General features: G+C 42.1%; 1 protein-coding gene across 4 annotated transcripts in view; it reads left to right on the forward strand.

Annotated features, from left to right (window-relative positions):
• The window catches only part of LOC119969061 (interleukin-1 receptor accessory protein-like 1), a 1781127-nt gene extending 1759584 nt beyond the window's left edge, over positions 1-21543 (forward strand). For all 4 annotated transcript variants that reach the window (XM_038802244.1, XM_038802246.1, XM_038802245.1 and 1 more), the window contains one exon: positions 14215-21543. In XM_038802244.1, the coding sequence (XP_038658172.1) occupies positions 14215-14936 (722 nt within the window). In that variant the 3' untranslated portion in view covers positions 14937-21543. The remainder of the gene's footprint in view (positions 1-14214) is intronic.
• Positions 21544-25504: the final 3961 nt, after the last annotated feature.

The raw sequence follows: 25504 nt of genomic DNA on the forward strand, positions 1-25504 counted from the left end.
GTCTTTTTGAACCAGCCAACCTTTGGTCTAGGGTGGTGGTGGGGCGGGGAAAGGCAAGCAGTACACCTCTGTGTAAAATTCAGCCCAATGAATAAAAAAAACTCGAGAGCATAAGGTTATAAATTTGTCAATTTAGGTGCAGACATATTCATTTTGAAATCATCTTTTCACACACATAACAGAAAATGAAGCGTGTGATACTCATTCCATTGTTTTTTCATAGATCCCTGAATCTGAAATATCCCCACTATTATATTGCTGCTGTATGATCTAACATGCTAAGTTCAGGAAACCCATGATGACTTTGACGGAATTCTATAATTTGTTACATGTGTTGGACAGATGTGAACCTTAATATGGTTCCCCGGTGTGTTATCACAAATTCTCCACTGTGAAGACCCTTTATAACTGTGTGGTTGCCATTTTTAAAACAACATGGGGTGCGATTCTCCGCAAATGCGGAGAGTCGTAAAGGCTGCTGTGAAACTGGCCGTGTTTCACGCCAGCCTCCGCGCCCCCTCCCGGGACCTGATTCTCCCCCCCCGGTCGGGGCTAGCAGCGCGGCCCCGTGAAGAACGGCATCGCGGGCTTAGCGACCGTCGCTAAGCCCGCGCGCCAAGCGTCACGGCGGCTGACGCGCATGATGACGTCAGCCGCACATGCGCAGATGTCGTCATCACGCATATGCGTCAAACCCGCGCATGCGCGGGCCGTCATGCCCCTCAGCCCCTCATCATGCCCCTCATCCTGCGGGGCGGCGGAGCAACATAGAGTGCACGAGTATCGTGAAAAATGTCGGGAAGGCCCTCCCGCTATTCTCCGACCCGTCATGGGCAGCGGAGAATCGCGCCCATAGACTGAAGATGCTATTAATTTGCTCAACTAATGCGACCATTGTTTTTTAAAATTCCGTATATATGCCAAGCCACCCATGCTGTGGGAAAGTCGCAGATGATTGCCTCACATGTTTAAATTAAATTAATTACGCCATTATTTTGACAGAAGTATTAACCCACTTTAAAATAAGAGTTAACACCTCTTTTTAAAATTAGAATGAATTTTACAAATTCACTGGAAGCACTTGTATCTGTCAATCCCAAACCACAAGGGTCACCATTATTTTGTACATCAAGCTTTTGGAAAACCTTATTTACATTAGAACATAAGAAATATGAATTGGAGTCAGCCTGCCCCGCCATTCAGTAAGATCATAGATGATCTTCTACCTCAGCTTCACCTTCCTGCACTGTCCCCATGTCCTGTTGTACCTAAACATTTATCAATCTTTGTTTGGAACCACAAGACCTTAAATGTTATCATAACATCAGTAATGCTGAGCCGGGTGGCATGTGGCACAGTGCTTTGCACTGGGACTACGGCACTGAGGACCCGGATTTGAATCCCGGCCCTGGGTCACTGTCTGTGTGGAGTTTGCACATTCTTCCCATGTCTGCGTGGGTTTCACCCCCACAACCCAAAGATGTGCAGATTAGGTGGATTGGCCACGCTAAATTGCCTCTTAATTGGAAAAAAATAATTGGGTACTCGAAATTTATATTTCAAAAAAATTTAATGCTGAGCCAACATCATTTCTTGCTGATTACAAGGTTGAGGGTTTACCATCCAGGACAACCCCTTGCTGGAGAGGATCGTGAATCTGATGGTGGTATTATTCAGACCCCCCTCCCGCAAGCATGACAGGTTCCCCCACAGAGGGGCCAGCAAGCCACACTGGCGCAACTGCAGGATCCTGCCAGCGTGAGGGGTTGGAAAATTCAGGTCTGAGAATCTGAGTGTTGTTGAGGTAGTGGTTGATTGGGGGGGGGGGGTCTAGATTTTCATCTGGTCCTTTGGTTTTTAAACTGGTGGAGAAGATCAGCAATTCGTTACAGAAACTGCTGGATTTCCAGTTGCAACTCCAGAGGCTGGTTGAAAATCCATTCCTTAGTGCCACAGCCCTATCTAAGACTGGGGCTCTCATCCAACGTGTCTCTGTTCCAAGATCCCGGCGTCACCAAATCTGTGCCTTAAAATATCAGAGGAATAAAACAAAAGTCAGGGGCAAGAGCCCTGAAGGCTGATCCGTGTAACTCTCTCCACTTTACCATCTAATTGTTGCTTTAGCAGATCATATCTTGTTTTATATACTGTTTTGGAGAGAGCACAAATTTCCGATTCTGGAACTCAAACCAGACCTATTGCTTGCCTTGATCTCATCACTGATTATCATCCTGCAAGATGTTGTCAGAGAAACAAAATAATCCAGCGCTGGAATCTGAGGTGCTGCTAGACATAGGAAGAATATAACACAAGAAGCATATGGTTGGAGATGTTCGTGCTCAACAGTAAGATGTCCTGATTGAGAATGTAAATAGTTGTTGAGAATAAACAATAAGGAGAATTAGCACAAGTTCTCAAGGCCAAATATGCACATCAAAGAGCTAAGAGAAACTGCACTGTGGGTCCAATGCATAGAGACAGCAGGCTCTGGGCAAACAGGAATTACAGAAAGGTCTAGTTCAACACTAAACAGCAGACATAGGTGAAGCACAATTGTCATCAGATGGAGAAAATTAAGGCTCCAGGATCTCACAGAACAGAGCTAAATGAGGCGCCAAGAGTTACAGGATTGATGCATAGGAAACATAAATAATCAGGGGCGGGATTCTCCTCTACCCGGCGTGACGGGGGGTCCCAGCGTAGGGGAGTGGCGCCAACCACTCCGGGGTCGGGCCTCCCCAAAGGTGGGGAATTCTCCGCACCTTTGGGGGCTAGCCCCGCGCCGGAGCGGTTGGCACCAGAAGACTGGCACAAAAATCCGGCGCCCCCGGCAGTGGGGCTGCCCGAAAGGCTTTCACCGGTCGGCGCATGCGCTGGCGGTGACGTCAGCGGCCAGCTGCCGCTGACGTCACCACCGGCGCATGCGCGATGTGGGTTTCTCTTCCACTTCCGCCATGTCGGAGGCTGCGGCGGCGCGGAAGGGAAAGAGTGGACCCAGGGCATTGGCCTGGAGTCTGAGCGGGGGGCCCCGATCGCGGGCCTGGCCACCGTGGGGGCACCCCCCGGGGTCCGATCGCCCCCCACCCCCCCAGGACCCCGGGGGCCCGGTCACGCCGCCAATCCCGCCGCCACCAGAGGTGGTTCAAACCTCAGCGGCGGGAGAGGCCTCCCAGCGGCGGGACTTCGGCCCATCTGGGCCGGAGAATCGCCGCAGGGGCCTCGCCGATCGGAGTGGCGAGATTCCCGCCGACGCCACTTCCCGGGTGGCCGATAATCTCTGCCACGGCGGGGGGGCGGATTTTCGGCGGCCCCAGGCGATTCTCCGACCCTGCTGGGGGTCGGAGAATTTCGCCCCAGAACAGGAAGATTTAGTTGTATAGTGTGAACGAGGCACAGCAGTGTAAGAATGTTTTTCAGAGGGCAGCATGGTGGCGCAGTGGTTAACATTGCTGCCTCATGGCGCCGAGGTCCCATGTTCAATCCCGGCTCTGGATCACTGTCCATGTGGATTTTGCATATTCTCCCCGTGTTTGCATGGGTTTCATCCCCATAACCCAAAGATATGCAGGGTAGGTGGATTGGCCACATTAAATTTCCCCTTAATTAGAAAAAATGAATTGGGTACTCTAAATTTTTTTTAAAAAAGAATGTTTTTCAGAGATGAAACAACTTGAAAAAATAGAGAGTTCGAGAATGAATACAGATAGCATTTGGATGAAGATCAAATGTGCATGAGGATCAGGGATGGCTCTGTTGAACAGGGAAGCACAGCATTTAGCAGAGATGACATGCGATTAATGAACAGAAATGCATGAGGATTAACAGACGATAGAAGAGTTTAGGGAAACATGAGGATAAGAAGAGATGATACAGAATTGGGAAAGAGAAAGGAACGAGCATTTGCAGAGATGGAACAGATGAAAGTAGAGGAGCACAAAGACTGAAATAGATCGCAAACAATTGGGTAGGAGAGATATTGGAGGATGTAAGCTGCTATAACATGAGATCTGATGATAAGAGAGGCAAAAGTATTGTGCAAAACATCCTGAAGACTTGAAGAGTTATAATCTATTCCTATTAATGATTCCAAAATTTTATTTATGCTCGAGGAATTCCAAATATCTAAGAATGCAATGTGAAAGTGTGGTTCCTTGCTAGTTTGAACATTAAAAACTGACCTTATTTCATATAGTACTATATTACATTTCATGAAATACTGTTTTCTATGTTCCATATGGTACTATGCTATGGCTGAGACTCTCGTTGTGAGTTCACCCAGCTACTGCTGCTAATAGGGTGGAGAGTTTGACGCTCAGCCAAATCTAACATTCATTGCAGCAGGGCTGGAGAATCCCACTGCCATGAACGGACAGAGAATCCCACCCTATATATTGCCATAGACACACCCATTAGGCAGACTTATGGTGCCCTAGCCTCAATGCCTCTATATCATTAACAGACTCTCCCTTTTTCTCCTGATTTTCCCCTCCTTTCTGATGTGCCCTTTCCCTATTTCTTTTCTTGTAAATGTCCTACATTCATGTAGGTCCACTGGACTTCCAACTGATTTACAAACCTCCAGGAATTTGCAGGTCAAGTGTGTGAGCACTTATTCTATCCATCTCCATTATTTTGTGCCGGCAGCTTTGTGTTCCTGGGCTACACTGGGAATGCAGCAGTTGCATCTCTGCTAGGCCCAGCTAAGGGCAAGCGGAGGTTTATTTTCTGCTGAATGAAGGACTCCATGACTGAAGAGTCCGTTGGTGATCAATTGCTGTTCCATTCTGGGCCTATTATTCTGGAAGTTAAAGGGTTAACTAAATAGGTATGCTCAGCTAACCTAGGCTGTGGTTGTCTTTCTTGGAGCAGCAAGTCATACTCCTAGTCATAGTCATAGTGCGTTGAGAGGGTGAGCATCCTCCTATGTGGGTACATGCACCAGTATTCAATCCATTAATGTGAATCTTTCTCCAGATTGCCTGTTCAAACTGCTAGTCATAAACTGTTCTGACTGCGCATCTGGTGATGCAGTGGTGACTTACGACTTGATGTATTTATATTCCACCAGAGCTAGTTTCAGCATGAATGCTTTAAAAAAAGCACATTCAAAATGAATTACAGGGAGTTTACTGTATCATTTTAATTGGTGCCCATTTCAGTTCCAACTCCTTGCCTTTCTTTCTCAGCTAAATGTCTTTTTCTTTCCAAAAATTAAACTAATTGCCTTCAGTATCTTCAAGCCCAACTTTCAAGGTGCTGCTAAATAGAGGGCAAGAATTTCTTAACACAAGGTGAAGAGTAAATCAAAGAGAGATTTTCTCCACTCTGGCATATTTTTCAGTGATTCTTTTAACAATACTGTCGCTGGAAGCCCCAGTGGTGGATTGTTGCCAGCTCTTTGCATTAGGGACAGACCTCAGTGTGTGGAGATCATGACAGGGGAGATGTATTATAAAAGAAGAGTCTTGTTGGCAAAAAGTAAAGGTAAGAATCAGAAGAAATAGGAGCAGGAATAGGCCATTCCCATCCATTTAGGTTGCTCTACCATTCAATATGGTCATGAATGATCCAAATGTGGTCTTAACTCCACTTTCCTGCCTGTCCACCATAACCTTTGACTTCCTTAGTGATTGAAAAAGTGTCTGACGCAGTCTCAAATATATTTAATGACCAGGATTCCACTGTGGAAGACAATTCCAAAGACTAACAACCCTCTGAAAGAAGAAATTCCTCCACCTCTACATCTTAAATGGGGCACCACTTGTTTCTAAAGTATATCCCGTAGTTTAGATTCCCCCATGAGAGAAAACACCCTCTCGGCAGCTACCCATCAAACCCCTCAGAATCTTTCATGTTTGAATAAAATAACATCTCATTCTTCTAATTCCCATGATAATAGACCCAACCCGTTCAAACGTTCCTCAGAAGAGAAATCCTTCGCCCCAGGAATCAGCCTGATGAACCTTTTCTGAACTGCTTCCAATGCATCTATCTCTCTCCTTATATAAAGAGACCAAACCCCCATGTGTGGCCTTAGCAATGCTCAATAGCCAGGCTTCCCTGCTTTTATACTCTATCCCCCTTCCAATAAAGGCAAATGTTCCATTTAATAGAACATAGAACATTACAGCGCAGTACGGGCCCTTCGGCCCTCGATATTGCGCCGACCTGTGAAACCATCTGAAGCCTATCTGACATACACTATTCCATTTTCATCCATATGTCTATCCAGCGACCACTTAAATGCCCTTAAAGTTGGCGAGTCTACTACTGTTGCAGGCAGGGCGTTCCACATCTCTACTACTCTCTGAGTAAAGAAACTGCCTCTGACATCTGTCCTATATCTACTACCCCTCAATTTAAAGCTATGTCCCCTCGTGTTGGTCATCACCATCCGAGGAAAGAGACTCTCACTGTCCACCCTATCTATAACCCTCTGACTATCTTATATGTCTCTATTAAGTCACCTCTCAGCCTTCTCCTCTCTAACGAAAACAACCTCAAGTCCCTGAGCCTTTCCTCGTAAGACCTTCCCTCCATACCAGGCAACATCCTAGTAAATCTCCTCTGAACCCTTTCCAAAGCTTCCACATCCTTCCTATAATGTGGTGACCAGAACTGCACGCAGTACTCCAGGAGCGGCCACACCAGAGTTATGTACAGCTGCAGCATGACCTTGTGGCTCCGAAACTCAATCCCCCTACTGATAAAGGCTAGCACACCATATGCCTTCTTAACAGCCCTATTAACCTGGGTGGCAACTTTCAGGGATTTATGTACCTGGATGCCGAGATCTCTCTGTTCATCTACACTACCAAGAATTTTGCCATTAGCCCAGTACTCTGCATTCCTGTTACTCCTTCCAAAGTGAACCACCTCACACTTTCCCGCATTAAACTCCATCTGCCACCTCGCAGCCCAGCTCTGCAGCTTATCTATGTCCCTCTGTATCCTATAACATCCTTCAGCACTATCCACAACTCCACCGACCTTTGTGTCATCTGAAAATTTATTAACCCATCCTTCTACACCCTCTTCCAGGTCATTTATAAAAATGACAAACAGCAGTGGCCCCAAAACAGATCCTTGCGGTACACCACTAGTAATTGAACTCCAGGATGAACATTTCCCATCAACCACCACCCTCTGTCATCTTTCAGCTAGCCAATTACTGATTCAGACCGCTAAATCACCTACAATCCCATACTTCCGTATTTTCTACAATAGCCTACCGTGGGGAACCTTATCAAATGCCTTACTGAAATCCATATACACCACATCAACCGCTTTACCCTCATCCACCTGTTTTGTCACCTTCTAAAAAAACTCAATAAGGTTTGTGAGGCATGACCTACCCTTCACAAAACCGTGTTGACTATCGCTAATCAACTTGTTCTTTTCAAGATGATTATAAACCCTATCTCTTATAACCTTTTCCAACATTTTACCCACAACCGAAGTAAGGCTCACAGGTCTATAATTACCAGGGTTGTCTCTACTCCCCTTCTTGAACAAGGGGACAACATTTGCTATCCTCCAGTCTTCCGGCACTATTCCTGTCGACAAAGACGACATAAAGATCAAGGACAAAGGCTCTGCAATCTCCTCCCTGGCTTCCCAGAGAATCCTAGGATAAATCCCATCTGGCCCAGGGGACTTATCTATTTTTACACTTTCCAAAATTGCTAACACCTCCTCCTTGTGAACCTCAATTCCATCTCGCCTGGTCGCCTGAACCTGAGTATTCTCCTCGACAACATTGTCTTTCTCCAGTGTAAACACTGATGAAAAATATCCATTTAACGCTTCCCCTATCTCCTCTGATTCCACACACAACTTTCCACTACTATCCTTGATTGGCCCTAATCTTACTCTAGTCATTCTTTTGTTCCTGATATACCTATAGAAAGCCTTAGGATTTTCCTTGATCCTATCCGCGAATGACTTTTCGTGTCCTCTCCTCGCTCTTCTTAACTCTCCCTTTAGGTCCTTCCTGGCTAACTTGTAACTCTCAAGTGCCCTAACTGAGCCTTCATGTCTCATCCTAACATAAGCCTTCTTCTTCCTCTTGACAAGTGCTTCAACTTCCTTAGTAAACCACGGTTCCCTTGCTCGACAACTTCCTCCCTGCCTGACAGGTACATACTTATCAAGGACACGCAGTAGCTGTTCCTTGAAAAAGCTCCACATTTCGATTGTACCCATCCCCTGCCGTTTACTTCCCCATCCTATACATCCTAAATCTTGCCGAATAGCATCATAATTGCCTTTCCCCCAGCTATAATTCTTGCCTTGCGGTATATACGTATCCCTGCCCATTGCTAAAGTAAACATAACCGAATTGTGATCACTATCACCAAAGTGCTCACCTACATATAAATCTAACACCTGGCCGGGTTCATTACCCAGTACCAAATCCAATGTGGCCTCGCCCCTTGTTGGCCTGTCTACATACTGTGTCAGAAAACCCTCCTGCACACACTGCACAAAAACTGACCCATCTATAGTACTCGAACTATAGTATTTCCAGGCAATATTTGGAAAGTTAAAGTCCCCCATAACAACTACCCTGTTACTCTCGCTCCTGTCGAGAATCATCTTTGCAATCCTTTCCTCTACATCTCTGGAACTATTCGGAGGTCTATAGACAACTCCCAACAGGGTGACCTCTCCCCTCCCGTTCCTAACCTCGGCCCATACTATCTCAGTAGACGAGTCCTCAAAAGTCCTTTCTACCGCCGTAATACTTTCCTTGATTAACAATGCCACACCCCCTCATCTTTTACCATCTTCTCTGTTCTTACAGAAACATCTAAATCCTGGAACCTGCAACAACCATTCCTGTCCCTGCTCTACCCATGTCTCCGAAATCGCCACAACATCGAGATCCCAGGTACCAACCTATGCTGCAAGCTCACCCACCTTATTCCGGATGCTCCTGGCGTTGAAGTAGACACACTTCAAACCAGCGTCTTGCTTGCCAGTGCCCTCTTTCAAACTTTTAACCCTATCCCTGACCTCACTACTCTCAACATCCTGTACACTGAGACGACAATTTAGGTTCCCATCCCCCTGCTGAATTAGTTTAAACCCCCCCGAAGAGCACTAGCAAATCTCCCCCCCCAGGATATTGGTACCCCTCTGGTTCAGGTGAAGACCATCCTGTTTGTAGAGGTCCCACCTACCCCAGAATGAGCCCCAATTATCCAGTAACTATTATACAGTAACTATTTACTGTATCTGACTGCTAACATTTTGTGATTCATGTACCCTCTATTCTGCAACTTCTTGCCAAAGTGGACAACCTCACATTTTTCACATACAAAGAACAAAGAAAAGTACAGCACAGGAACAGGCCCTTCGGCCCTCCAAGCCTGCGCCGACCATGCTGCCCATCTAAACTAAAATCTTCTACACTTCCGGGGTCCGTATTCCTCTATTCCCATCTTATTCATGTATTTGTCAAGATGCCCCTTAAATGTCACTATCATCCCTGCTTCCACCACCTCCTCCGGCAGTGAGTTCCAGGCACCCACTACCCTCTGTGTAAAAAATCCTGCTTCATACATCTCCTCTAAAACTTGCCCGTTGCACCTTAAACCTATGCCCCCCAGTAATTGACCCCTCAACCTGAGGAAAAAGTCTCTGACTATCCACCCTGTTTATGCCCCTCATAATTTTGTAGACCTCTATAAGGTTGCCCCTCAACCTCTGTTGTTCCAGTGAGAACAAACCAAGTTTATTCAACCTCTCCTCATAGCTAATGCCCTCCATACCAGGCAACATCCTGGTAAATCTCTCTGTACCCTCTCTAAAGCCTCCACATCCTTCTGGTAGTGTGGCTCCCAGAATTTAACACTATACTCCAAGTGTGGCCTAACTAAGGTTCTATACAGCTGCAGCATGACTTGCCAATTTTCGTACTCAATGCCCCGGCCAATGAAGGCAAGCATTCCTTCTTGACTACCTTCTCCACCAGTGTTGCCCCTTTCAGTGACCTGTGGACCTGTACACCTAGATTTCTTTGACTGTCAATACTCTTGAGGGTTCTACCATTCACTGTATATTCCCTACCTGTATTAGACCTTCCAAAATGCATTACCTCACATTTGTCCGGATTAAACTCCATCTGCCATTTCTCCGCCCAAGTCTCCAGATGATCTAAATCCTGCTGTATCCTCTGACAGTCCTCATCGCAATCCACAATTCCACCAACCTTTGTGTCGTCTGCAAATTTACTCAACAGACCAGTTACATTTTCCTCCAAATCATACTCCATTTGCCAAATTGTTGTCTGTTAATTATATCCTAATACCAATATCCCTTTGCAGGCTGTTTGGATCCTCGGTACAACTTGCTTTCCTACCTAGCTTAGTTTCATCAGCAAGTTTGGCCACAATATAGTTGGTTCCTTCATCCAAGCCTTAATTTAGATTATAAACACTGGAGGCCCCAGCCCAGATCGCTGCAGCACTAGTTAGTTTGCCAACCTGATAATGACCTATTTATCTTGACTCTTTTTTCCAATTGGCCAATCCTCTGTGCTCATATTTCACCAACAACATGAGATCTTACCTTTTATATGGCACATTATAACATGCCTTTTGAAAATCCAAATGCACTACATCTATTGGTTTGCCTTTATCCCACCCTGCTCCTTGCATCCTGAAAGAACTCTTAATAAATTTGTTGACAATGATTTCAGTCTCATAAAACCATGTTGGCTCTGCCAGATTGTATAATGATTTTCTAAATGTGCTGCTATTACCTCTTTAATAATGAATTCCAGCATTTTCCCAATGACCGATTTTAACTTACTTGCCGATAGTTCCCTGCTGTCTGTCTCCCTCCTTTCTTGAATAGTGGTGTTGCATTTTCAGTTTTTCAAGAATCTGGTAATTTTGGAAGATTACAACCAATGTATCCGCTGTCTCTGTGGCCTTTTCTTTTAAAGCAAGCCATGAAGTTCAGGAGAGTTGTCAACTTTTAGTCTTATTAGTTTGCCTCATGCTTTTTCTCTGGTAATCAGGGATGTTCTCAGTACCCCCTTCCCTTTTGCCCCCTGCTTTGTCATCTGACTTATGTCTCCATTTCTACTATTATTGTGATATATTTTGTGCATCCTATTGTGAAGGCCGATACAAAATACTTGTTCAAAGCCTCTGCCATTTCCTAATAATAATTACCCAGTCTCACCCACTAAGAGACCAACATTCATTTTTGTTACTCTTTTCCTTTTGATATACTTGTACAACCTTTTACTGTCTGATTTAATACATATTGCTGGTTTTCTCTCATGCTTGAATTCTTCTCTGATTGGCTGGGATTTTCTGGCCACGGCATGGTATTGTGTGTCCCACTGGGATGGATGCTGCAAGCCATTCACTGACTTCAGCAGACAGAGCTGTAGAAGAGAAATATTGACCAAGGCATTCATAAAAATACTCATCTCCTTCTTTAAAACCTGCCACATTGACCAAGCTTTTGGTTATCTGACTTAATGGGCGGAATTCCCTGACCCCCCGCAGGGTCGGGGAATCGTCCGGGGCCGGCGTAAATCCCGCCTCTGCCATGGCCGGAATTCTCCGCCACCCGGGAATTGGCGGGAACGGGAATCGCACTCCGCCGATCGGGGTGCCCCCCGCGGCGATTCTCCGGCCCGCGATGGGCCGAAGTCCCACCGCTGTCAGGCCTCTCCCGCCGACGTGGTGTAAACCACCTCTGTGCCTGCGGGATTGGCGGCGCGAGCGGGCCCCCGGAGTCCTGGGGGGGGGGCCACCGATCGGCGGGCAGGCCAGTGCCGTGGGGGCACTCTTTTTCTTCAGCCGCCGCCACGGCCTCCACCATGACGGAGGCGGAAGAGAACCCCTCCACCGCGCATGCACCGGTGGTGACGTCAGCAGCCACTGACGCCCCGGCGCATGCGCGGACTTACGCCAACCGGCGAAGGCCTTTTGGCCAGCCCCGATGCCGGTCGGCATAGCGCCAAAGGCCTATGGCGCCAGTCGGCGGAGCGGGAGCCACTCCGGCGTGGGCCTAGCCCCTAAAGGTGCGGGAGGCCCGACGCCGGGCTGGTTGGCGCCACTCCACTATGCCGGGACCCCCCGCCCCACCGGGTAGGGGAGAATTTCGCCCAATGTCTCCTTGTCTGGCTTAGTGCCATAATTTGTTTGCTAATATGTCTGTGAATGTTTACTATGTTAAAGGGACGTTAAAAATGTAAGTTGTCATCCTTGAATTGTATCGTAAAAGCTTTTCAGACTGCCTGAAAGGATAGTCTTATCTGAGAGATGGGCTCCCCATCAGTGCTCCACTGATGTGTCCACCTGAATTATTTGCTCAAGTCTCTGGAGTGGTGCTTGAACCCCAAACTTCCAACTCAGGGGCATGAGTGCTGCCATTCAGCCACAACTTACACACGGCAGCATAACACTCACCAAACCCACATTGCACACAGGCGCTTCTCCATTTTAGTAAGTGCATTTCAAGCAGTGTGTGAGGTATTCGCTCGAGACAGAGGAGGGAACCATTGTAATTGAAAAGTTGGGCTTTCATAATGCTGGTCAGATTTTAAATACATTTTAACCAGCAGGAACGAACATCTGGCGCTGAGCCAAAGGCTTCCTAGGCTGAGAATCAAAAGGATCTGAAAATATATCTTGTATATTAAATGTTTCTTGGCATCCAGGTAATCCTTATTATGGTTGTGCCTGCCCTCCACCAGGTTTCTCACTATCACCCACTTAGGACTCTGCTCCTTTTCATCTACCCTGCTGGAAACCATACTAATGGGTCCTCATCTGCATTTCCTGCCATGCCTGCCTTTTTCCTACTCACCTCTCAACATTAATCTCCCATCATTGATTTAGGCAGGAGTCAGGCCTGGCCTATTTAAATGAAGCCTGGAAGATAAATTAGCCTGAGCCTCATTTGCTGAGCCAGAAAAGGGGGTGGGGTGGAGGGGGGGGGGGGGGGGGGAATTTACCATGTCCTCCTCCTGCCCCTACCCTTACTGGTTGCTCCAAGTTAAAATAAATATTATTAACACTGCTTGACATTTTTTCAGGTAAAGGCAGGACCTTAGTGCTCCCTATATTAGGGAATCAAGAGGTGGCAGACATCCACGATAGAATAATCATACAAACTTTCTGAATAGAGTGGATTTGATACATTGAATAGTCTTGTGATTTTTTTCAAAAGTAAATTTGACAAAATAAAATGCTGAAGTACATTAATGGTTAGCAAAATGCTAATTGTAATGAGGATAGATTTTTAATTTCATCTGGCAGAAAATTGGTGGGAGTGGATCAGCCAGTCCAAAAAATGTGCAGATTAGGCTGATTGGCTATGCTCAATTGCCCCTTTGTGTCCAAAAGGTTAGGTAGGGTTACTGGGTTATGAGAATAGGGTGGAGGCATGGGCCACAGTGCTCTTTGTAAGGGCCGGTGCAGACTAGATGTGCCGAATGGCCTCCTTCTGCATTTTAGGGATTCTACGAAAGATTGTGCCCAATTTCTCTATCTACCACTGAATTCAGTGGAAAGGAGCAGCCATTCCATTCCTGCCAGTTTTCCACATGACAGTGGAAATGAAAATCTACCCTCATCCTGTGTTTCTCTGGCAAAATTGAATTTCAAAATAATCTTCCATTAATTGTGAGAAATTGTCAGGTTGATGTTTGTTAACTCCAGTAATGTTCATCAATATGTGTATGTATTTCATTGCTGACCAACCTGAAAACTACTGTACTTTGTTTCATTTAATCAAAGCATGGGTGCATATTTAAAACAATGAAATATTGATTCAGCAACAGGAGTATGGAAGGAGTCACACAATCAAAAATCTTGCAATAGGGTGAACATTAGCCTCATGATGATATATTGGTCTGCATCCCATCTCCACTTTGGTCTGGAGATATTTCCATTCAATTCTTCGAAATCAAAACCTGCAAAGATGATGGATAATTCCTCTGTCTAGTAATTTGTATATAAATGCATCCTTTTTGAACAATATAAATGTTAAACTGATAACAAACAGAGGAAATCTTCCCTCATTTTGCTTGCAAGACTGTTGAGCACAATGATTGGAGGAAATCACTCTCCGTTAAATTGCAGTCATAGGTATAGTGTCATGCATGTCGTCATAATGTATGCCAATTTATATGAGACACGGTTCCTACGACTTGTAACAGGAGCTTTCCTGATTTACTTGCAGCATATGTTGAAGATGTGGCACGATGCATTGATCAAAGTAAGAGACTAATTATCGTACTGACCCCGAACTATGTCATAAGGCGAGGCTGGAGTATCTTTGAACTGGAAACCAGGCTGCGCAACATGTTAGTCACGGGTGAAATAAAAGTGATACTTATCGAATGCAGTGAACTTCGTGGAATTATAAACTATCAGGAGATTGAGGCCCTCAAACACACGATCAAGCTTCTTACAGTTATCAAGTGGAATGGACCTAAATGCAACAAACTGGATTCCAAATTTTGGAAACGTTTACAGTATGAGATGCCCTTTAAGAGGATAGAGCCGATTTCTAATGAGCAGGTTTTGGATGCTAGCGAGCAGGGCCCATTTGGGGAACTGCAGACAGTGTCTGCCATCTCCATGGCGGCAGCAACCTCCACCGCTCTGGCCACCGCCCATCCGGACCTACGCTCTACCTTTCACAACACCTACCACACGCAGATGCGGCACAAGCATTATTATCGGAGCTACGAGTACGATGTACCTCCTACTAGCGGCGTCATGCCCTTTACCTCATTGGGTAATCAACACACATACTGCAACATCCCCATGACACTTATTAATGGGCAGAGGCCCAACAATAAAATAAACAAGGAGCAAACTCCAGATGAGGTTCACACAAACAGTGCAGTACTACCACTTCTGCCGAGGGAGACCAGCATGTCCAGTGTCATTTGGTAACAACTAGTGGGGTAGTTTTATCCCCTTCAGGTTACACAGTCTGGTGCCTGGGACCATGGCCTTGACTGCTGCTGTTATACAAAAAGAAATATGAAAACACAGGGTCTTGTAGATAAATAATTTGTTTGTAACATCAGAGTCTTCCTGTTCTATTCTTGCCTGTCACTACTACATTTATGATTGTTTTCTATGTTCTATGTTATTAGAACTGATTTCAGAATTTTTAAAGGAACTGGCAAGTATATCCATGTCACACAGAGAAAGAAAAAAATACATACTTTTTCATGATTAATGTAGATGGAAATGGCTTGGTTTTGATATTTTATTGGGATGCTTTTTGCAAGATTGTGTGATAAATGTGTGAGAATTTTTTTCCACTTTCCATTCCAGATAAAAGATAATATAAAGCCACAGTCCGTTTTCTGAAATGTGATTTGTTAAGGGCGTGTGCATTGTTACATTACATATTAAGTCGTAGGTATTATATATCAGAGACACTGAACTTTAAAGTGTGTATTATAGGTGATGTTTCCACTTCAATACTATATCAGGTCAGTCTGAGGTGCCCCTTCAAATTCAGATATTCACTGAGTGTCCTGATCATTATTGCTGATGACAAACTATGAAGTAGAAGTTTATGAGGTGAAGTAGATATAGTCCTAGCTCAAACCATTGATGCTCACAAGATAATCATATTTTTCCTAATTAATAATAAATTCCTATCATACTATCAGATATATATCTTGGCTAGTGTAAAAAAGAAAGACACCTGCTGACAAAATAGGTTCATAATTATGATTAACAGAGAAGACCCATATTACTGTTCAGGTGTCCAAAGTAAATTATGCCCTTGTACAATGGTAAATTAGTCTTCCATATGTATTAAAATATTGTGCAAACAGATGTGGCACTTTCCACTGGAAAATGCACCTAATGAGGGATTTTTAACTTAATGTTGACATCAGTGCACAATTCCCACAGTAATTATTTTTTTTTTTTAAATAGGATTTTTTTTTGCTTAAGTACTTTGTCTCAAAATGGTTAGGGCCATTTCTACCTCTACAACAATAAATGGTATTTCAGAAGAAAAAAATCTTGAGGTTTTATTTTGTGTTTTGACTGCAACTGAAAACAGTCGTTTTCAAAAGTCAGATCACACCAAGCATTAGGGCAGCATACTTTTTAAGAAAGGTTTTGCAACATTTGTGCACATCTGTATATTTTATTGCCATCAGCTTTTTTTTTTGTTAATATACTTGTGGGTCAATGTAATAGTGGCGTTTACTGCCTCAATTCATGATATACATCACAGTTTGTTATACAGGGACCACGAACAACATCAGGCTTGCTGTCCATATCTTAAAATTAAAACTATTATTTTCAAATATTGTTGTCATCTTCATTCATTTCCCATAGTGGTCATTCTAGATATGTCTCTGCCCAAAGCATTGAATCACTGATATCGAGTCAGATCATTTAAGTTGTTTTATAGAGGTTATGTTCAGATTCCTTTCTCGTCCAAAAAAAATGTATTCTATCACTTCATTCTCTTTATGTCTTTACAAGCCTAAATACCAAAAAGCATGGTAGTCTTCTCTAGCAGCATGTTTTCCTTATAAACACCTGGTAGTCTATGTTTTTTCACTGAAGCAGCATGTTTTCCTTATTATAGACAATCAGTAGCTCTTAATAATTCTTCCACTGCCACCAAGTTGTTAATCAGACATAGGGTGACCGCAAGGCATGATATCTTTGTAACAAAAGGCTTCCTATTCGAAGAAAGAAATGAAAATACATATATTGTACAATCCAACAGGTTCCACAAGTGAAAGAGACAGCATTATTTGTTCTACTTTAGGATTTTAAACACATTTGTTTAGCATAGCTAACTTGCCACAAAGGCTGATGTATTTAAAAAATAAAGCCATGCATTCGGCATTGTTTTCAATTGTATTTTATTCCCCAACTCCTATTTTTATTTTATTTCATTAATACCCCTTACATTCATGCAGCCTCTGAAGATCAAAAGAATGCCTTTCCTCCACAGTTCCCAAAGTTTCTGCATGTTGATGACGGAGGTGTTTGAGACAATCTCAGCATGCCGAGCAACAACTTACAAAACTCATCACACACATTGGTTGATAGTATATAGGTGCTGACTTCCGCTGAGGCTCAAACCTTTGGCTAATGAGGTGCCAGATCAATGGCTTTCCTGCTGAACATGAGAATGTGTGAAAATATTCAACTAGAGGAGAGCTAATTTTCAGTGTGTTGAAAAGGCCCAGATGGATCAGAATCAAAGATTGGCAAGTCGTGAGCAATGAGAGAACATCAAAGAAGTGTTAGTTCTGTTAGAGACTAGATGCATTTCCACAGGGGGAAAGGAAGATTATCCAAAGCTGTAGCTCCTTGGATACCTCAAGAACAGTTAAAAAGAAACAGAAAAAATGTCAAGTGCATAGTTCAGTAAAAAACCATGATGAATTCAAAAAGTACAGCGAGAACTAAAAAAGGAAATAAAATGGACAATGAAGGTATGAGAATAGATTATTGGGTGACATAAATGGAAAATTATTTGATAAACTGGAAGTAGTAAGAGGAAAGATGGAACCGATTAAGGACCAAAAAGGGAAATTTTCTTATTAAAGCGGAGGGTATGCGTGATGTACTAAATAAGCATTTTGCATCTATCTACACAGAAGCAGAAGATGCTACTCATGCCATAGTAAAGGAGGAGTCCGTAGAGAAATTGGATAGGCTAAAACTAGGTCAAATGGAGGCACTTAAAAGCTGCAAGGGTTCAAAGTAAAAAAGTGAGCCAAACTGGTTGGGATGCATCTTTGATTGCTGAGGGAAATAACCATGGAAATCGAGGAGGCTCTGGTCACAATTTTACAATTCTCCTTAGATATGGGATTGGTATCAGAGGATTGAACGATTACAGATGTTACAATCCTGTTCAAAAAAGAAGAGAGGGATAAAGCTGCAAATTTTCAGCCAATCAGACCAACGTGGTCTTGGGAAACATTTAAAGACATTAACCTGGGACAAAATATCTCGGTATTTTGAAATATATGGGTTAGTAGATGAACACCAGAATGGATTTGTTAAAATAAGTTGCATAACGAATGGGTGTTGAGAGTTATGCAGTTGATGTTGTATAGATGTACTTTTAAAAGACATTTGATAAAGCACCTTATAATAGATTTGTTAGAAAAAAATGAAGCTCTTGGAATTAAAGGGGCAGTGACAGCATTGATACAAACTTAGCTGAGGAATAGAAGATTGTGATGGTGAACAATTGTTTTTTAGACTAGAGGGAGCTATGGGATAGTGCTCCTCAGAGGTCAGTATTAGGGGTACGTCATTTCAAAGTTTACAGCTGAAATAGATTTGACAAAGCAGGAAACAATGGAGCTATTTACAGACATCATGTAGACATAGGCAGACTGGAGAAATGGGCAGATACATGGCAGGTGAAACTTCACAGAAAGAAGGAAGAGAGTAAATATAAACAGAATAGTATAGTTTTAAAGTAGGTGCAGAAACAGGGGGACATGAGGTTGCCAATCTTTGAAGGTGGCAGGATAAATTAAGAAGGCTATTAAAATACAGATGAGGACCCTTAGCTTTATTAAGAGAGCCACAGGAGACAAAAGCAAGGGGGTTATGCTTTATAACTGGATAGGCCAGATCTGCAATATTCTAACTAATTCTGGGGCACCACACCTTTGGAAGGATATCAAAGCCATAGAGGGGGTGCAGAGGAGAGTCACTAGAATGGTACTCGGGATGCAAGTCTTCAGGCACATGGAGAAATTACAGGAACAAGGATAAAAACAGTATGCTCCTGAGTATTTCCAGCATTTTCTGTTTTTTTGTTCCAGATTTCTAGCATCTGCAATATTTTGCATTTGTATTAAAGAGAAAATGCGTGGTTGTTCTTACATTCGAGATATTTAAGAGGAGATTTGATACAGTTGTTCAAAATCTTGAAGGATTTTGACAGAGTAAATTATGCAAAAGCAGTTTCAGTGGCAGAAGCAGAGGACACAGATTTAAGGTAATTGTCAAAAGAATCACAAAAAGTAAGATGATGTAAAAAAAATTGCAGCAAGTTGATCTGGAACGCAATCCCTGAAAGTGTGGTGGAAAAACAGATTCAATAATAGGTCAATGGATGAACTTGAAAAATATCGCAAGGCTCTGGGGAAATATCTGGGGAGTTCACTAATTTGATAGTCCTATCACAGAGCCAGCAGAGGCATAATCAATCGAAATGCCTTCTTCTGTGCTGCATCATTCTATGATTTTATGAAAATTTGAAGGAGAAAATGTTGAATTTCGAGAACAGTTTATTTTTGAGAGGAATAGAGAAAAATACATTTAACCTTGGAACATTAATAAGTTTATCCTATTTTGTTATAGTATCAATGTAATATTAACTCTAACATTTTTTTCCATTCTACCATCTTTAATTGTTTGTAATAGTAACATCAATATCATATTAGTAAGTATTCGGTAGTTCTAGTTTAAGTATGTGTTCTTGAATCATTAAAGAAAATTAATAAAGAAAAGTATTGTAACAGGTATGCCAAATGGATTCAATTTCATGATTTGATGATTTAGAAGCACTGCTTTTTTTCAAATTAAAATAAAAAAGAATATTGTAAAATCCAGTGTATAGAACACATTGTTCCAAAAGCAGCATTCAAGATTTTCCTTCAACATGAATTAAAAGTTGAGTTACGTCCCATATAACTATCAACTATATTGTGTTTGTGTCAATTGAACATTGAATTGACACCTAAACTGCACTAAGACACAAATTTAAAGCTGGCTATCTGAGAATGATTGTGATTTGGCAAGTGGTATCAAACTAATCAAAGGAGGTAATTTCATTACTAATGTTTTGGCATGAAATATATTTGCAGCCAGTTCTTGGTCAGTCTTAACCATTATTTTTTAAAGTTTAGAGATCCCCGATAGTCCACTAAAATGCCTTTAGATTTTTAATGTTAGTAAAGAGCAACAAGACAACCAGCAATTTACTGATGTATTAAAAATGCCAGTACCGTTCAAACCATGGTGACTGGACTTTGTGCATATGGGATTAAATATTGCGAATCACTTACCATTGTCAGTCCATATCACTCTAAAGCAGAAACTGATTCAATATTAGCACATGCATTGCAATGGTAACATAAGTAACAACCTCAATGTTGTGGACTATTAAAAATCTGCATGACTATGTAATCTATACACCAGATTTTATGGTACATCCCATGCTGTCCGTTCAATATTTTAAATCTAGATACAAATATTAATCAAACATAAACTGTTCAATCCATCAAGTCCATAAGTATCTACGTGCTTGGATGTTAATGAACAGCTATTCAAAGTAGTATTAAAATAGAATTGAAATAGGATTCAACATATGTCTGCTAAATACTGCAGTTACAAATGATATTCCATATTGCAACAGAAAAAAACTTTACAAAATGGATAGGGTTTATTTTGCTTCAATTTATACGTGGTCTTGGAACCAAGCATTAACACTATTTAACTTAACAAAAATAAAATTGCTAGGTGTGATCTGACCAAAAATATTTACTATCTCATCAAATTTACTGGGGCCTGACAGTTTTTTAAACATTAGGTCTCTTTGATTGAACAAAGAACAATTGACCCAAATTCACCCATCCTTTTTCATATTTCCACTGCAGTCTCGGTACAACCCTGTGGCATTGCATAGGAGACTGATTAACCAAGGTATGGCCTCTTGTTTCTACCTAAAAAGCACGTAGACTAAGTTTCAAACATTTTACCAGAAGTTCAATAGGTTGCAGCTAATACATATACATAAACTTGGTGTTGAGTAATAGAAAGAAAAAGTGAAGATGACTTTTGAATTTATCTCACATTCTGTATAGGATGATACACATTATTTACTCTGAAGCCTGAGTAATTTATTCTTCTTATTAATACACCTTACTCTTGATGAAATACTTGTCACATAAGCTACCCAACTTGTAGCAGGTGTTGCACATTTTTACTTTCTGTACTCAATTTTATACAACCAGAAACACCATTTATTAAATATGAACGCTGCACAGTTAGCAATAGAGTTGTGGATTTTGCAATGCTGATTGTACTTGCCTTAACTTTGCAGAAAAAGGAAAGAGAAAAAAAAGAGAAGTGTAGGCAAGTTCAGTACTGGATACTTTTCATAATTTGAGGAAAAATAAAGCCACAGCATATTCACAGGAGTCCTTGTAAACATGACATGAGCACATATTGCCCTGGGTTTGTTAAAGCACAAGGTGTACTTTGTCTAGAGTTAAAATACCTTTGGTGTAATTTTTGCTTTAGGTAAAAAAAATGTTGAATGTGAAAAAAAAATCTTTATTACTTGCATATGAATATTTTTGTATCTGAAGGAGGTTAAGCTACCTGCTTTATCACGTGTATCTTTCAGAGAAAATAAACAGGGTATGTGTTCAATTTGTAAATGCTTTCTTCTAGGATCACTCTTTAACTGAAAAATTGCAAGATAATAATTCAAACTTTTGTGAACTGAACAAACAATAAAATAGTATAGATAAAATATAGTTGATTATTCACCATCTTTATTTCTAATAGTAATGAATGGTTAACTGTTATTTAAGATTGCGGATTATTCTGAAATGATCAATGCTGTGTTCTATATTCTGCAGTTACAAATAAAATTTCCCAGCTTTGTTTCCATGAATCATTATTAAAATAAAACTTAGCTACATCACAATCAAAATAAATACGTTTTGCTCATTTTCATCGCTCACCTTTGCCTCCGTGAATTGCTTCACACTTGAGAATCCTCTAAATCTGCAACTAATTACTCCTTCCAATTTGCCTTGGATGTGGGCTGCCACAGAAGTGATGAAAAGATGACAGAATATGCCAAAACTTTGAATCCATTCTGTTTTAAATTGATAAGTAATGGAACTAGTTTTACACAGGAACTTTATCAATCTTTCTCATTTAACTTGGATACGTCAAAAAGAGCCAGTTTACCATGGAGCTCATTGACATCCCTCCATTATGTTGCTGTTCAGTGGACAGCAGATCTTCATGCTGTGTCAAGTGCACTTCTACTTGAATGAGAGCTGATTGAATAAAAGAATAACTACAGCCCAAGATGGTCTGAAGATAATTTTGGCAGAAAGTAGTGAACTCACAGGTAAGACGGATGAAGGTTTATAAAAATCTTGCTACTCAGAAATCTTGTGGATTGGAAACTAGAAGAGGGGGAAAAAAATCAATTTGCTTTTAGACAGAATTACAGCAAAGAAATAGACCATTCAGTCCAACCAATCCATGTCACGTATATGCCCCATTCAAGTATCTTCCTGTCTTTTCTCATCTATCAGCAAAAACTTATATTCCCTTTCTCCCTGGTATGCTTATCTAGATTTGCCTTAACTGCATCTATACTATTTGCCTCAATCACTCCCTGCGAGAGTGGTTTCCACATTCTCAGCACTGTCTGGGTAAAGCATTTTCTTCTGAATGGCCTATTTGATTTCTTGGTGACTATCTCATATTGATAGTCTCTACTTTTGCCCTTTCTCCCTAGTGAAAACATTTTCTGTATCAAAGCATTAAAACATGTTTAAGACATCATGTAGGTCATCCCTCCTCCGCCTTCCCTTTTGAAGAGAAGAAGTTCAGTTCTGGCATCACCCTTGTAATTTTTTTTACCTTCTATATATCCATTCTATCACAGATCATAGATCATAGAATTTACAGTGTGGAAGGAGGCCATTCGGCCCATCGAGTCTGCACCGGCTCTTGGAAAGAGCACCCTACCCAGGTTCAACACCTCCACCCTATCCCAATAACCGAGTAACCCCACCCAACACTAAGGGCAATTTTGGACACTAAGGGCAATTTATCATGGCCAATCCACCTAACCTGCACATCTTTGGACTGTGGGAGGAAACCGGAGCACCCGGAGGAAACCCACGCCCACACGGGAAGGATGTGCAGACTCCGCACAGACAGTGACCCAAGCCGAATCGAACCTGGGACCCTGGAGCTGTGAAGCCATTGTGCTATCCACAATGCTACCATGCTGTCCGTCATGTGGCAACCAGAACTGTACACAATACTCTCAAGTGTGATCGAGCCAAGGTTTGATACAATTCAATCTCTATAGAAATAACAATGTTTGGTTTGCTTTTGCCATGAGCTGATTGTGTCACAATCATTAATGATTTGTGAATTTGTAATCAGAGATTCCTTTGTTCTTCTACCCCATTTAGATTCTTATTTTCTTATCAAAACGTATTACCTCACATATCTATGTTGAAATGCATTCACCAATTATAAGCTCATCCTGCAAGATTATTAATGTCTACTTGTAATCGCAAACAATGTTCACTAATGCTCCCAAATATGATGTCATAAGCAAATTTAGAAATTGCAGTATTGATTCCAAAGTCTAAATCATTTATTTAGATTGTGAACAAAAGTTTTCAGTGCACTGAACCTTGCCGGCTCCCACTTCCCACCTTCTGTCACTCGAAATATATACCCGTTAGCTTTTCTCTCCAATTTCAGTCATACAGCCAGCTAATTATTCATCTTTACACCTTCTGATCTTATTCATGACTCTGTTATGTGGCACATCATTAAAGACCTTTTGGAAACTATATAGATTGTATATGTCATTTGAATATCAAAGCAGAAGTAAATGCAGTTTCCCTGGTCACATATTACAGACCTAAACCCATTAGGGTTATCCACCTCTCAATTGGTACAGTTCAAGCATCAATTGGTTTGGAAATTTAAAATCAAAACGTTTTTGTCTCCATTTCTGTTAGAAGTGTAAGTAACCGTGTGTATTTTTAATATTCCCAGCCCTAGCTGTCTGACATATTTATGATTATAGCCTCATTCTCCTCATGCAAGAGCTTTGTGATTTTGAAATTTGTAGGTTAGACAGCAGAAACTGGATGTCATCACCGAGGGAGATGTATCGGAAGTCATCGGAAGCTCAATGCCCTCTCCATTCCAAGTACGTCCCTATGATCAGCTAAGTTAGGAATTTCAATACTGCAGCATGTTTATGAAAAAAAAGGGGGAAAACACTAAGTATTAAAATCCACATTTTAAAAATATCAATTACATTTTGTCTTATAAGACCATAAGATATAGGAGCAGAATTATGCCACTCGACTCCGCCATTCAACCATGGCTGATATTTTGTCATCCCCAATCTCCAGCCTTCTCCCATAACCCCTGATCCCCTTATTAATCAAGAACCCATGTATCTATATCTCTCTTAAAGACACTCAGTGTAAATCCTCCACAACCTTCTGCGGCAAAGAGTTCCACAGATTCACCATCCTCTGGCTGAAGAAATTCCCCCTCATCTCTGTTTTAAAGGATCGTCCTTTTAGTCTGAGATGGTGTCCTCTTGTTCTACTTTTTGCGACAAGTGGAAACATCCTCTTCAAGTCCATTCTATCCAGGCCTCACAGTAACCTATAAGTTTCAATAAGATCCCCCCTCATCCTTCTAAACTCCAACGAGTACAGATGCAGAGTCCTCAACCGTTCCTCATACGACAAGTTCTTCATTCCAGGGATCATTCTTGTGAACCTCCTCTGGACCCTTTCCAAGGCCAGCACATCCTTCTTCAGATACAGGGACCAAAACTGCTCACAGTACCCCAAATGGAGTCTGACCAGAGCCTTATATAGCCTCAGAAGTCATTTCCTGGTTTTGTATTCTTGACATGAATGCTAACATTGTATTTGCCTTCCTAACTGCCAACTGAACTGCTCACCTTCAGAGAATCGTGAACTAGTTCCGTTGTGCTTCTGATTTCCGAAGCATTTCCCCATTTAGAAAATAGTCTATGCCTAAATTCCTCCTTCCAAAGTGCATAACCTCACACTTTTCCACATTGTATTTCATTTGCCACTTCACTGCCCACTCTCCTAGCTTGTCCAAATCTTTCTGCAGCCCCCTTGTTTCCTCAATACCACCTGTCCCTCTACAGATCTTTGTATCATCTGCAAACTTAGCAACAGTGCCTTCAGTTCCATCTTCCAGATCATTAATGTATATTGTGAAAAATTGTTGACCCAGCACCGACCCCTGAGGTATACCACTAGTCACCGACTACCATCCTTTATCCCCACTCTGCTTTTTGCCAGTCAGCCAATCCTCTATCCATGCCAGGATCTTGATTGAGTAAGTTAAATTTTTCTTCAGGAGATTAAGGGAAGAGGTGGCGTCGTGGTATTGTCCCTGGACTGGGGTTCCTGAGACCCAGGGTAATATTCTAGGGACCTGGGTTTGAATCCTACCGCAGCTGATGGAAATTGAATCCAATAAATATGTAGAATGAAAGTCTAATGGTGACCATGAAACCATCATCAATTGTCATTAAAAAAAACTCAGCGGTTCACTGATGCCCTTTAGGTGTGGTCCTCGCCTGGTCTGGCCTACATGTGACTCCAAACCCATAGCAACGTGGCTGACTCTTAAATGCCCTCTGAAACGCCAAAGTCAATAAT

Source organism: Scyliorhinus canicula, chromosome 7, assembly GCF_902713615.1.
Source record: "Scyliorhinus canicula chromosome 7, sScyCan1.1, whole genome shotgun sequence".
Classification (NCBI taxonomy): domain Eukaryota; kingdom Metazoa; phylum Chordata; class Chondrichthyes; order Carcharhiniformes; family Scyliorhinidae; genus Scyliorhinus; species Scyliorhinus canicula.